General features: G+C 43.9%; 1 protein-coding gene across 2 annotated transcripts in view; it reads left to right on the top strand.

Moving 5' to 3' along the window:
- Nucleotides 1-12,052, top strand: part of SLC30A2 (solute carrier family 30 member 2) — a 29,318-nt gene that overhangs the window by 1,076 nt on the left and 16,190 nt on the right. The window contains exons 1-2 of one of the 2 annotated variants that reach the window (XM_087727433.1): nt 177-400; nt 11,016-11,230. In XM_087727433.1, coding sequence (XP_087583559.1) covers nt 342-400; nt 11,016-11,230 — 274 coding nt within the window. In that variant the 5' untranslated portion in view covers nt 177-341. Of the gene's footprint in view, nt 1-176; nt 401-11,015; nt 11,231-12,052 lie in introns of those variants that run through there. The other variant, XM_087727434.1, reaches the window with a different exon arrangement.

Consider the following 12,052-nt stretch of genomic DNA (forward strand, 5'->3'; position numbering starts at 1 on the left):
TTGGCGGTCTGGGGAGGGGGTGTCTCTTTCCAGTTGCCCCTTGCGGGGCGCGGGGGCCGAGAGGGTCGGGGCAGCGGAGGCGGGCCCGCCCAACTTCGGTCAACTTTGCGGGCGGAGCGCAGCGCGGCGCCCGCTTCTCTCTCTCCCCCTCTCACCTCCCCTCGGGCCCTTTTGCGCACGAATCCGCGACGTTTTCCACCCGGGCTGCGGCTCGCCCAGCCGAGATAAAGAGGCGGCGGAGTTGTGGGCCACGCGCGCCTTTCTGGAGGAAGGAAGAAGAGCCTGGCCAAGCGGGCGAAGAGCCGCGGGCGGGGGAAAGGCGCACCTGTTGCTGGCGAGGGATGGATCGCAAAAGCGGCGGGGTGGAAAAGAGCCACCTGCTCGACGGGGCGGAAAGCAGGTGAGTCCGGGGAAGGGTTTCTTCCTGCCCTGCCCTTTTCTTCCTTTCTTTTTTTTCCTTTCCTTTCTTTCTCTCTCGTCCCCTCTCCATTCCCTCCCCTTCTTTCCCTTTCCATCTTTCTTTCTTTCTCTCTCCCCTCCCCTCCCCTCTCCCTTCCCTTCTTTCCTTTCCTTTCCTTTCTTTCTTTCTCTCTCCTCTCCTCCCCTCTCCACTCCCTCCACTCCCCTTCTTTTTTCCCTTCTTTCCTTTCCTTTCCTTTCTTTCTCTCTCTTCTCCCTTTCCCCCTTTTCATTCCTTTTCTTCTTTCCTTTCCATCTTTCTTTCCTTCTTTCTTTTCTTTCTCTCTCCACTCCTCTCTCCTCTTCTCTCTTCCCTTCTTTTCTTTCTTTTCCATCTTTCCTTTCCTCCCCCTCCCCTTTCCCTTCCTTCTTCCCTTCTTTTCTTCCTTTCTTTCCTTTCCTTTCTTTCTCTCTCCTCTCCCTTCCCTTCTTCCCTTCCCTTTCCATCTTTCTTTCCTTCTTTTCCAACTTCTCCACCCCAACGATGATGCCAATCGCCTCTGCCCAGCTTTCTGCTCTGCCACCCTCCGCTACTGTGGCTCGATCTCGTGGCCGAGACTCCCACGCAATTACTGAATTTCTTTTTTATATTTCGCAGTCATTATTCCTAAAAAAAAAAAACACTTCAGGTTTCCATTCTATTTTAACACCTGTTATTACCTCTAGCCACTTTTTGATCCTTTTCCAAAAAAAATTAGCCTCCTCATAGGTCTACCATAATAAGTGGTAGTATGTTCCATGTATTGATTCACATTTCCAGCATTTTGGGGAAGTATTTGTTGAGATTTTAGCTAACCTTGTTGGTGCCAGGTGCCCTCTGTAAAACATTTTGTACTGATTTTCCTTGTATGCAACCGATAGTGTCATTTTTAAGTTTGTTCCCCAAAATTTTTCCCATTTATCCAATTCAATATTATAGCTAAAGTTCTGTGCCCATTTTATCATTTGTTCTTCCACGATTTCCTCTTCCATTTTATACTTCAGGAGAAATTTAATATATTCTTCCTATCATCTTTCTATCTGAGCTGTGAATTTTTTTATCCAATTCGTGTGGTTCTGTTTTGATGTCATATATTTTAGTATCATTATTGTGTTTAGTTTTGATTTGCAAGTAGGTTAGCCTGTCAACTTTCATGTTTTGTTCTGCCAATTCTTCAATTGTTTTTAAATTTCCCTGTCCATCAATTATGTCTCTGTAGCTTAGCATTTTATTCATATCTATAAAATTTGGATGGACTGTCCTTTCTGTCAGTGAGAGCCAATTCAGGATTTTCACATAGTGGATTTTTTTGATTTTGAACCAGTTTTGCAATAACACTCTTCTAATTAAATGTTTTTGAAAGTATTTGTGCATTTTAGTTTTATCATCTCATAGGAATGGGAATTCTCTCCGTTCTCTTCTTCCCTTTCATTTCTTTTCCATCTTTCTTTTCTTCTTTTCCAACTTCTCGGCCCCAATGATGATGCCAATCGTCTCTGCCCAGCTTTCTGCTCTGCCACCCTCCGCTACCGTGGCTCGATGTCGTGGCCAAGACTCCCGCGCAGGGCACCCCCAGCCGTAAAGCGGCCTCCTAAGCCCAGACTTCCTGGAAGTAAATTTCCAGTTAATCCGAAGGAAGGCTTGGCTGCTCAGGTGGATGGGAAAATGCCCCAAGAGATCATGATCCACCCCCCCACTCCTTTGGAGTTGTTCTATTTCAACTTTATATTCTCATAAAGTTGAAATTCTCTCCTCCCACTTATGACTGTAACTTTGTTGCTTGTATCATTACGGTGTATATTGATTGTTTCCTAGTATGATTTGATTGCTTATTTGTACCCTATGACTATCATTAAGTGTTGTACCTTATGATTCTTGACGAATATATCTTTTCTTTTTATGTACACTGAGAGCATCTGCACCAAAGACAAATTCCTTGTGTGTCCAATCACACTTGGCCAATAAAGAACTCTATTCCATTCCACTCCGTTCTGTTCTGTTCTATAGGTGTTCAAATCTCGCACCCGTCCACTACTTTAAAAAAATAATAATAATCAGTGTTGACAAAAAATAAAAAGGGTTACTTTCTCTTATATTGCCACCCCATTGTTCAGGATGGGTGTGTTCCTTAGGATGAAGCAACTGTTTGCGAGGGCTTCACCTGTTGAATTTCTGCTTGCTTTGTATCTGCTAAGAGCAAGGCAGTTGCAAGCCCTATTCCCAAAAACAAAACAAAAACAGATGGCACCAAATTTCTGCAGGCCTCCCAAGGTATGCCGTGAGAAAGTCGTTATCTCTTGCAAACAACTTTGAGGTCTTTTAAATTCGTTCCGAAAGATTTTTACATGGGGGAGGGATCTCTGGTGTTCCTCAAAGAATTAATGCAAAGGGATGGATTCTCATTTGAAATATGCCCATCCCTGAGAGTGGGATCAGACCAGAGCTACCAGTTTTTCAGGGCTACTTAAAGTGAGATCATAGCTTGAAGGGGGAAGCTAGTTAGAATTGCTAGTTGCATTTGGACCATAAGGAAGGCTGAGCACCAAAGAATGGAGGTCTTTGAACTATGGTGCTGGAGAAGACTCCTGCGAGTCCCTTGGATTGCAAGGCAATCCAATCGGTCAGTCCCAGAGGAGATCAACTCTGACTGCTCTTTAGAAGACCAGATCCTGAAGAGGAAACTCAAATACTTTGACCACCTAATGAGAAGGAAGGACTCACTAGAGAAGAGCCTCATGCTGGGAAAGATAGAGGGCAAAAGAAGAAGGGGACGACAGAGAATGTGGTGCCTGGATGGAGTCACTGAAGCAGTCGTCCTGAGCTTAAATGGACTCCAGAAGATGCTAGAGGACAGGAAGCCCTGGAGGAACGTTGTCCAGGCGGTCATGATGGGTTGGACACGACTTCGCAACTAACAACATGTTGCTAGTTGCTGTAACATTCGGACAACTGTATTCCCTGTCTATTTGTTGAAGCAACTTAGTATAAAACCCCTTGAATTGGAAAGTGGCAGTAATAGGGTTTCAAAGGGCAGATATGTTTTGGGCTATGATATTTATTACATTTATAACATAAATTTATTAGATCCTAACTCCTAAAAGAGTCACTTGACAGGGAGATGGGTGGCATATACATTTAATAAATCCATTAAAAAATAAATTTTTCATCAGAAAAAATGTAAATCTGCTTCTCATTTTTGCCCTCTTCAGTATTATTTCCCCCCAAGTTTTTTATTGTTTTATTTAACATCAGTATCTACCTAAACAGTGTATTGTTTGGGTACAGTTCATTTTAAGAAATAGTAGTAATAATAATAACACTCATAACATTGTTGGTGATCACATAATAATAGTAGTATTTGCTTATCTATCTTAGTAAGCCTTCTGTCCATCATCTCTGATTTTTTACTTTTTAAACATACATAATAATAATCTTAACTTCTAATATTTACTTATACATAATAACTGTACTAACCTCCATCATATGACAATATATATAATAACCTTTTCCCAGTTTTTAGTCAGCTCTATTTCCTGATCTTTAATAAAACCACTCCCATATCAAAAATTTACTCTACATCTATCCATCATCTCTTGCCCTTTTTAGTATTTCAATTCATTGACTTTTTGGTCAGTCTTCCTTACTCCTCCCTTGGGACTTTGTATCCCTCTACATCAAGGGTCACCAACATTTCGGACCTCAGGGACCACTAAATTCATAATTTTAAATCCCGTGGACCAACTAATATGATCTGACTAATGACCGGCTGGGTGGGAGTGGAAAGTGGTCATGTGACTGGGTGGGCATGGCCAATTCAATGTCACTCAGGTCGAGGGGCGCTTCGCCAGCCTCTACTTGCCACTCCTAGCCTGCCCACCCAGGCTCCTTAGGGCCCCAACAGGAAGCAGTTGTTGGAGCTAAGCAGCCACCATGAGAAAGAGTTGGCAAAACAGCTCAGTTCAAATTGGATCTGGCCGAGAAGGAGGCTCAGCAGAAGCAGCTCATTGAGGACTACAAGCAGAGGCTTTCCAAGCAGAGGAAGTGCAAGGCCAGGTATCTGCTCTTGGAGCCTTAGCGGGCTGAGATGGACAGCCAGTTCCAGGCCATGATGCCGCCCCACTGGAATGAGGCCCTCCGGTTCTTCACCACCACCAGCCCTTCCCTCCAGCCTTCGCCAAAAGCCCCATACCAGGAGGCCGAAGTACACCCCAAGTCAGAATTTCTGCTCCCCTCCGACTGACACAAAAAGACCCCAAAAGGGGAGACTCTCTGCAGCAACACAAACATTCATTAAATATATCCATTCCAGGGGCCATAGTTTGAGGACCCCTGATTTAGTGTAATACAAAAAAAAAATTCTGCGGACCACCAAAATTTTCTCGCGGACCACCAGTTGGTTACTACTGCTGATCATAAGTCTTAAGGCCAAAACTTTATTCATGGTTTCTAAATGGCCCCAAAATAGAGCCTTCAAGTACTTGGGGATGGTCATTCAGGCCAACGATTCAAGAAAAGCACATGGAGAATATGCGGCTGCCTTGGGCCAAAGATCAAGTGCCAGCCTTACATTTTTCTGCACGAATATGTAGGTAAAAAAGTAAAGGTTCCCCTCGCACATATGTGCTAGTCATTCCTGACTCTAGGGGGCAGTGACATCTCCTTTACAAAACCGAAGAGCCAGTGCTGTCTGAATACATCTCCATGGTCATCAGGCCAGCATGACTAAAACTATCTTTAGGTTGATTTTTACTCCAAAAGACTTTTTATTAAAATAAATTTGATTTAAAAAAAATCTTATTTAAATTTTGAAAAAAATCTTATTTTTTATTTATTTATTTATTTTAAATCATCCATTTTTTATCCACCCTGCGATCTAGCAAGACAAACCTTGCGACAGAGGGTGGAGGATATCGAGAGGTGGGCAGATTTAGGGAAATCTCCGCTGTTTATGGCTCCAGATGTCCGTAGATGTGTTGTTGCTCCTACCAGCTATCTTAGTCAGTTGGAGTCCGAAAACCACCAGAAAGCATTTTTTACTCACACGGTGCCATGTGCTTCCATCAGCCGTCCTGTACGGCAAGTATAAAAGGATACCATTGATGGAAAGACTCTGTCCCTGCAGCTCAGGAGAGGTGGAGACTGTGGATCAGTGTCGGGTTCCAGATTCTGTTCCAGCCGGTACGGTTGGAACGGGCCCGGCGGCATCCACACGGATGCATGCGGCGCGTGTGCATGCGCATGCAGCATGCACATGCGTCTTAGCGCCTCTGCAATACTCCAGCTGCTCAGCGGAGTGTTGTGTAGGTACTGTATGCGCCGTGCGCGTAAGCACCGAAGACTTAAAAGACCGGTAAGGAGCTCGGGCTGGCGAGTGGGCCGCTCCGCAGCACTGTACCGGAACAGTATCTGGGCAGGCTCTGGTATGCCCATACCTGGGCGTACTACCTGCAACCCACCACTGCTGTGGATCACATACTCCTTAGATGCCCCTTTTACAAACAGATTAGGAAAAAATCATATTCTGCCAATAACTGCTAGGTATCCTGGCTGTTCCGATACCACCTACTTCAGAGGCTGCTTAAGGATGAACAGTCTATAACTACCGTGCAGGTGGCCAGATTCTGCGCAGCAGCACTGGGGATTCATCACAAATGTGTCTTCTCCACCATAGTTACGTTATATAACAAATGTGGGAAACCTTTTGCACTGCTTAGTCTTTTCCCTTTTAGTGTTGAACCTACAACGGGCCATACAGTTTATTGATTGTAATTGTAGTATAGTTAAAAGGTAAAGGTTCCACTCGCACATATGTGCTAGTCGTTCCCGACTCTAGGTGGTGAGGTGCTCATCTCCGTTTCAAAGCTGAAGAGCCAGCGCTGTCTGAAGACGTCTCCGTGGTCATGTGGCCAGCATGACTAAATGCCAAAGGCACACAGAACACTTATCTTCCCACCAAAGGTGGTCTCTATTTTACCACATGCTTTTGAACTGCTAGGTTGGCAGAAGCTGGGACAAGTAATGGGAGCTCACTCAGTTACGTGGCGCTAGGGATTCTAACTGCCGAACTGCCGACTTTCTGATCGGCAAGCTCAACATCTTAGCCACTGAGCCATCGCTTCCCTCTCAGTAGTATAGTCAGACCACATATAATTGACAGGCTGGATTTTATTATAGATTTTAGTTGTCATTTATTATTTTATACTAGAATTTTTGTATGCAATACAATACAATAGCAGAGTTGGAAGGGACTTTGGAGGTCTTCTAGTCCAACCCCCTGCCTAGGCAGGAAACCCTATACTGTTTCAGACAAATAGCTATCCGCAATCTTCTTAAAGACTTCCAGTGTTGGGACATTCACAACTTTTGGAGGCAAGTTGTTCCACTGGTTAGTTGTTCTAACTGTCAGGAAATTCCTCCTCGGTTCTAAGTTGCTTCTCTCCTTGATCAGCTTTCATCCATTGCTTCTTGTCCTGCCTTCAGGTTCTTTGGGGAATAGCTTGACTCCCTCTTCTTTGTGGCAACCCCTGAGATATTGGAGCACTGCTATCATGTCTCCCCTAGTCCTTCTTTTCATTAAACTAGACATACCCAGTTCCTGCAACCGTTCTTATATATTTACTGAGCGTTTTTATTTGTTCTGGTCTCTGATCTAAGACTGTAATAAATTGATTGATCATGGGTCTCCCCCTCCCTGAAAATCATAATATGATTTGATGTTTGATGAACATATCCATTGGGTTCATACAACGCTTTAAGTAATTATGACATTGGTGTGAACCCTAAACCATAATCAAATTGCTGCTTGCAGTATTAACCAGGGCAGTAGGCTTCTGAACTTTTAGCTCTCCAGGTGTGCTACACTTTCATTCCAAAATCCCCAACCAGAGATGTTCAGTAGGTGTGATCGAGGGACCACCAGCAAAGGGGAAAGATTGTGCCAGCCCAGAACTTTGCCAGATAGAGACCTGGATCAGGCAATGGTGTATTTGCAAGCTGGAAAGAGAAGTGGGTTCAGAATAACCAAATCCTTGAATCTTTCAGGGTGTATTTATCTTAGGATGTGATAGCTTTTGTTTGACAAGATTCTGTTTACAATATTGGGCGTAAGCAAATAAAGGATTGGATTCAGTTGGATCTCACTGTCTCGTCTCGTGGCTGGGGTATTACAATAGGTCACTTAATACAGGTACATTTGAGTAAGGGAGGCTAATCAGGGGTGAAAGACTACCAGTTCGGACCTCTTCGCCTGAACCAGTAGTAAAAAATTGCTACCGGTTCAGGTGAACCGGTATTTCTGTCGATCAGCTGTGACACGTGATTTATATTAGCTAGAAAGCAAAATTTCCAAAGCGGATCCCCCCCCCCCCCCCGGTCGCTATTCTACATACCTTTGCAGGACCCACTTGGTAACAGGCTCCGCCCACCTGCCCGGATGTCATCATGTCCGCTTTTGATGCTCTGTACATGTGTGGAAGGTCCTGCCACATGCACAGAGGTGGCATGTGGAAGCGGAACAAACGTGTACGTACGCTTGCTCACATTTGCAAACTGGTAGCAAAGGTAAGTAGACTTCATCCCTGAGGCTAATAGGCGAAATGTGTAAGTATGTAAAGGTAAAGATTTCCACTGTCCAGTTGTGTCCACGTTTAGTGGCTGGTGCTCATCTCTGTTTCTTAGCTGAAAGAGCCAGCATTGTCTGAAGATGCTTCTTTGTTTTTTTATTTTTTTTATTTAATTTAAAACAAACACAATCCTTCTTTACATGCTGTAGAAAGTGTATCAGTTGGTTACAAAAAGACTTTCATGCATCTCTTCCACAGTCAACAAACATACTTCATATTAACTCAAGAATTTTAACTCAAATATTTAAACATGTCACCAACATCATATCTCCATTTTCATTTGACTATAATTGTTTAAGCGTCCTTCATCATAAAATATACCAAAGTTTAATACATAACCACATACTGGCCTTTCAATTACTATTTCTAAAATCCTCCACTAACACTAAATCCTTATGTCCTATTCTGGCTAAACATCCATAATATTTAATAACAAAGTTTTCTAATCCTCTTTTCCAAATTATTGTTTAAAATTTACATCCAGTTTCTATATTATACCCATTTCTCGTGACCCGTCAAAACCGCGTTCCACAAAAGCGCGGTCAACGAAATCGCGTATGTGACGTCATCACAACGCGACAAAAAAGATCAAAAAATTGAAATAAAAATTAAATTACAGCAAGCCGATTCACATAAAGGTAAGGGTTAGGTTAAGGGTTAGGGTTAGGGTTAGGTTAAGGGTTAGGGTTAGGTTTAGAGCGTTAGCGTTACGTTTAGCGTTAGGTTAAGGGTTAGCGTTAGGTTTTTCGTTACGTTAAGGGTTAGGTTTAGGGTTAGGTTTAGAGTTAGGGTTAGGTTTAGGGTTAGGTTTAGGGTTAGGTTTGGGGGGGTTAGGGTAAGGTTTTCGCTTTATTTTTACATTTTTCTATCTTTTTCATCGCGCTGTGATGACGTCACATGCGCGCTTTCGTCGACCGTGATTTTGTCGTCTGCGGTTTTGTGGTGGAACCCCCATTTCTATATATACGTTATTCTTATCCCTCCTTTATTTGACTATATCCTGTATCATAACATTTCCCCCCTAATAATCGAAACTTTAGCTGCATCTAAGTTGGTCCCCCCCCTTTTTAATTAACCTTTATGTATAATCCAAAGGGATTTCTAATCTTCCTTACATGGGTACCATTCCATATTTATATCCAATTATTTTTATCATAACTCTACACATTGTATACATTAATAACATTATCAATTATTTATTTAAATTATATTGTCAATAAATTTCACTAAGTTTAACTAGTTTTAAATTATATTCTTCCATCTATCACCTGTATCTTTCCAATAGCAAAACAGTCTTGCATCTTTTGCCATTTGTGGTGCCAGTCCTCTAATCATCTCCTTGATCATCTTTGTATGGACTCCTCTTAGCAACTCCTTGCTTATAAGATCTCTCATGTAATCTTGATACCCTTCTTCTGTTTCCTTAATCAGCTTATCTTTGATTGTCAGTAGTGTTATCCATGCTATTGCTAATGAGATTTATCTCTTTAAATCCATAGATTCTTTGTTTTCTTCTTCTTCTGTGTCTTGCCCTATGGCAGAGATGGTGAACCTATGGCACGCGTGCCACAGGTGGCACGCGGAGCCATTTGTCACGGCACGCGAGGCGCTGCCCTGTCAGCTGGCCAGCGCACATGCACGCGCTGGCCAGCTGAGTTCACCCTTTTTTAAAGCCATTTTTCGCCCTACCCAGGCTCCAAATGCTTTATAGGAGCCCGGGGAGGGCAAAAATAGCCTCCCCCCCCCCGGAGGCCCTCCGGAGGCTTCATGAGCTTCCCTGAAGCCTCCGGAGGGCAAAAAAACGGCCCTACAGGCAAACTGGAAATTCAGGAATGGACTTCCGGTTTGCTCGGATGGTCATTTTGACTGCTCCGGAGGCTTCAGGGAAGCCTCCTGAAGGTCCCTGAAGCCTCTGGAGGGCTTCCAGGGGGCGGGGGAGGCTGTTTTCGCCATCCCCAGGCTCCTATAAAGCCTCTGGAGCCTGGGGAGGGCGAAAAAAGCATGGAAAAAATGGGGGGGGAGCCTGTAGTGCGCTCATGCGCATTGGGGGTAGTGCATTGCATTATGGGTGCAGCACGCCTGCACACACACACCCATGTGCTCTCCCCACTTATGGCACACGAGCCAAAAAAGGTTCGCCATCGCTCCCCTATGGGATAAATTTCCCCTCCCTTTGATTCCTCTTTCAGTATTCCACTCTTTCCATTTTCAGAGACCAGCCAATCACCATAAATATCAGCAAATTTAATCTCTTTATATTCATTTTCCACTTTGATTTTTTGAGTTTTAATCACCACATTTTGCATTTGATAAACATCTTCAACTTCTTTATCATATTTTGCTGCTATGTCCTCTAAGTCTTCCAACTTCTTGTCTATCTTCTCATATGTATTTGATAATTTCTATATTTCTGAAAATATATTTTGCAAGCTCAAGGTTTCTGTTTGCTTTTGGAATTATGCCATTCTTTCCAGCTAACAAACACAGCTGCTCTAGCTTGGAAGGTTAAAAAAATTAAACATAGATTCACAAAAACGTTTGTTTTCCCTTTTTTCTGGTTAGAGATATTCTTCAAAGGGGCATCTGTGTGCTTCCCTTCTTATCACTCTCTATAACCAAGCAGTATGACCTTACAGTGCCAAGCCAAAACAATCAGTAAAGAAAAAAGATGCATCTGAAGGTGCTTCTGTGGTCATGGGGCAGCATGATTTTATGCTGTGGTGCACGGAGTTCTGTTACCTTCCCACTGATTGGTACCTATTTATCTACTTGCATTTGCTTTTGAGTTGCTAGGTGGGTAGGAGCTGGAGCAAGAACAGGAGCTCAATACATCATGCAACATTTGGGTCTCAAACGGCCGACCTTCTGGTTGATAAGCCCAGCGGGCATATAGTACATTAATGCTTTGGGAGTGGAGAGACTCTCTTCCTAAAACTGTGTTCTTTCCAATGCAGGTCCTATTTAGGAGTCTCAGAAAAGGACCTCCATGATTCAATGGTTGGGTTCGTACCTGACCTCACTTCTCTCGAGCTGGACCTCAAAGGGAACCTTCACTGTCACTCCAGCTGGGCATCCAGCAATGGCAACAACACTGAGCAAAAGCGAGCTCGTCGGAAGCTTTATCTTGCTTCCGCCATCTGCTTGGTCTTCATGACTGGGGAAATTGCAGGTAGGCGGCTAAGATTTTGAAGGCTCTGTGAGGTCCTTGGAGGCCGCCCTTAGAGGTGAGCTGATGGTTGGAGTGATCCAGTGGCGTTTAAGGCAAAAAGATACAAATTGTTGGTGAAGATTTGTAATTACCTAGAGCAGGGCTGTCAAGCTTGCAACCCAGTTGCATCATGTGCTGGCCATGCTCACTTTAACAAAGTGGGGGGGAGTCTTGATATGTCACCTGACAATGCCATGACAACACACATTTGACACCCCTGACCTCAGTAGTGGGTTTCAATTTTTTTTAGAACCTCTTCGGTAGGTGTGGCCTGCTTTGTGGGAGTGGCTTGCCAGCCATGTGACCGGGTGGGCGTGGCTAACTTGTAAAATGTGGTGAAACTCACTTAACGACACTCTTGCTTAGCAACCAAAATGTTGGCTCAGGAACTCTGGCATTGAAGAGCGCAAGTCTTAAAGCTGTCAAGTTACAAGACCCTCGTACTCCTAACCCTTTAGAAAAAAAATCCCAGGGGTGTTCAAACTTGACAGCTTTAAGACTTGTGGACTTCAACTCCCAGAATTCCTCCTCCAATCATGTTGGCTCAGGTACTCTGGCATTGAAGCACACGTCGTAAAGCTGTCAAGTTACAAGACCCTCGCACCCCTAACCCTTTAGAAAAAAAACCCAGGGGTGTTCAAACTGGACAGCTTTAAGACTTGTAGACTTCAACTCCCAGAATTCCTCCTCTCACTCTTCATCTTGATGATGTGCGAACGGGCGGTGGGAGAGAGCTGGAACCAGTTCTAAACAGCACGGTAGAACTGGCAGGAACCCACCCCT

The sequence above is a fragment of the Thamnophis sirtalis genome, unplaced genomic scaffold (genome assembly GCF_051295495.1).
Source record: "Thamnophis sirtalis isolate CommonGarterSnake01/CBP01778 unplaced genomic scaffold, rThaSir2_p1.2 scaffold_13, whole genome shotgun sequence".
NCBI classification, from domain to species: domain Eukaryota; kingdom Metazoa; phylum Chordata; class Lepidosauria; order Squamata; family Natricidae; genus Thamnophis; species Thamnophis sirtalis.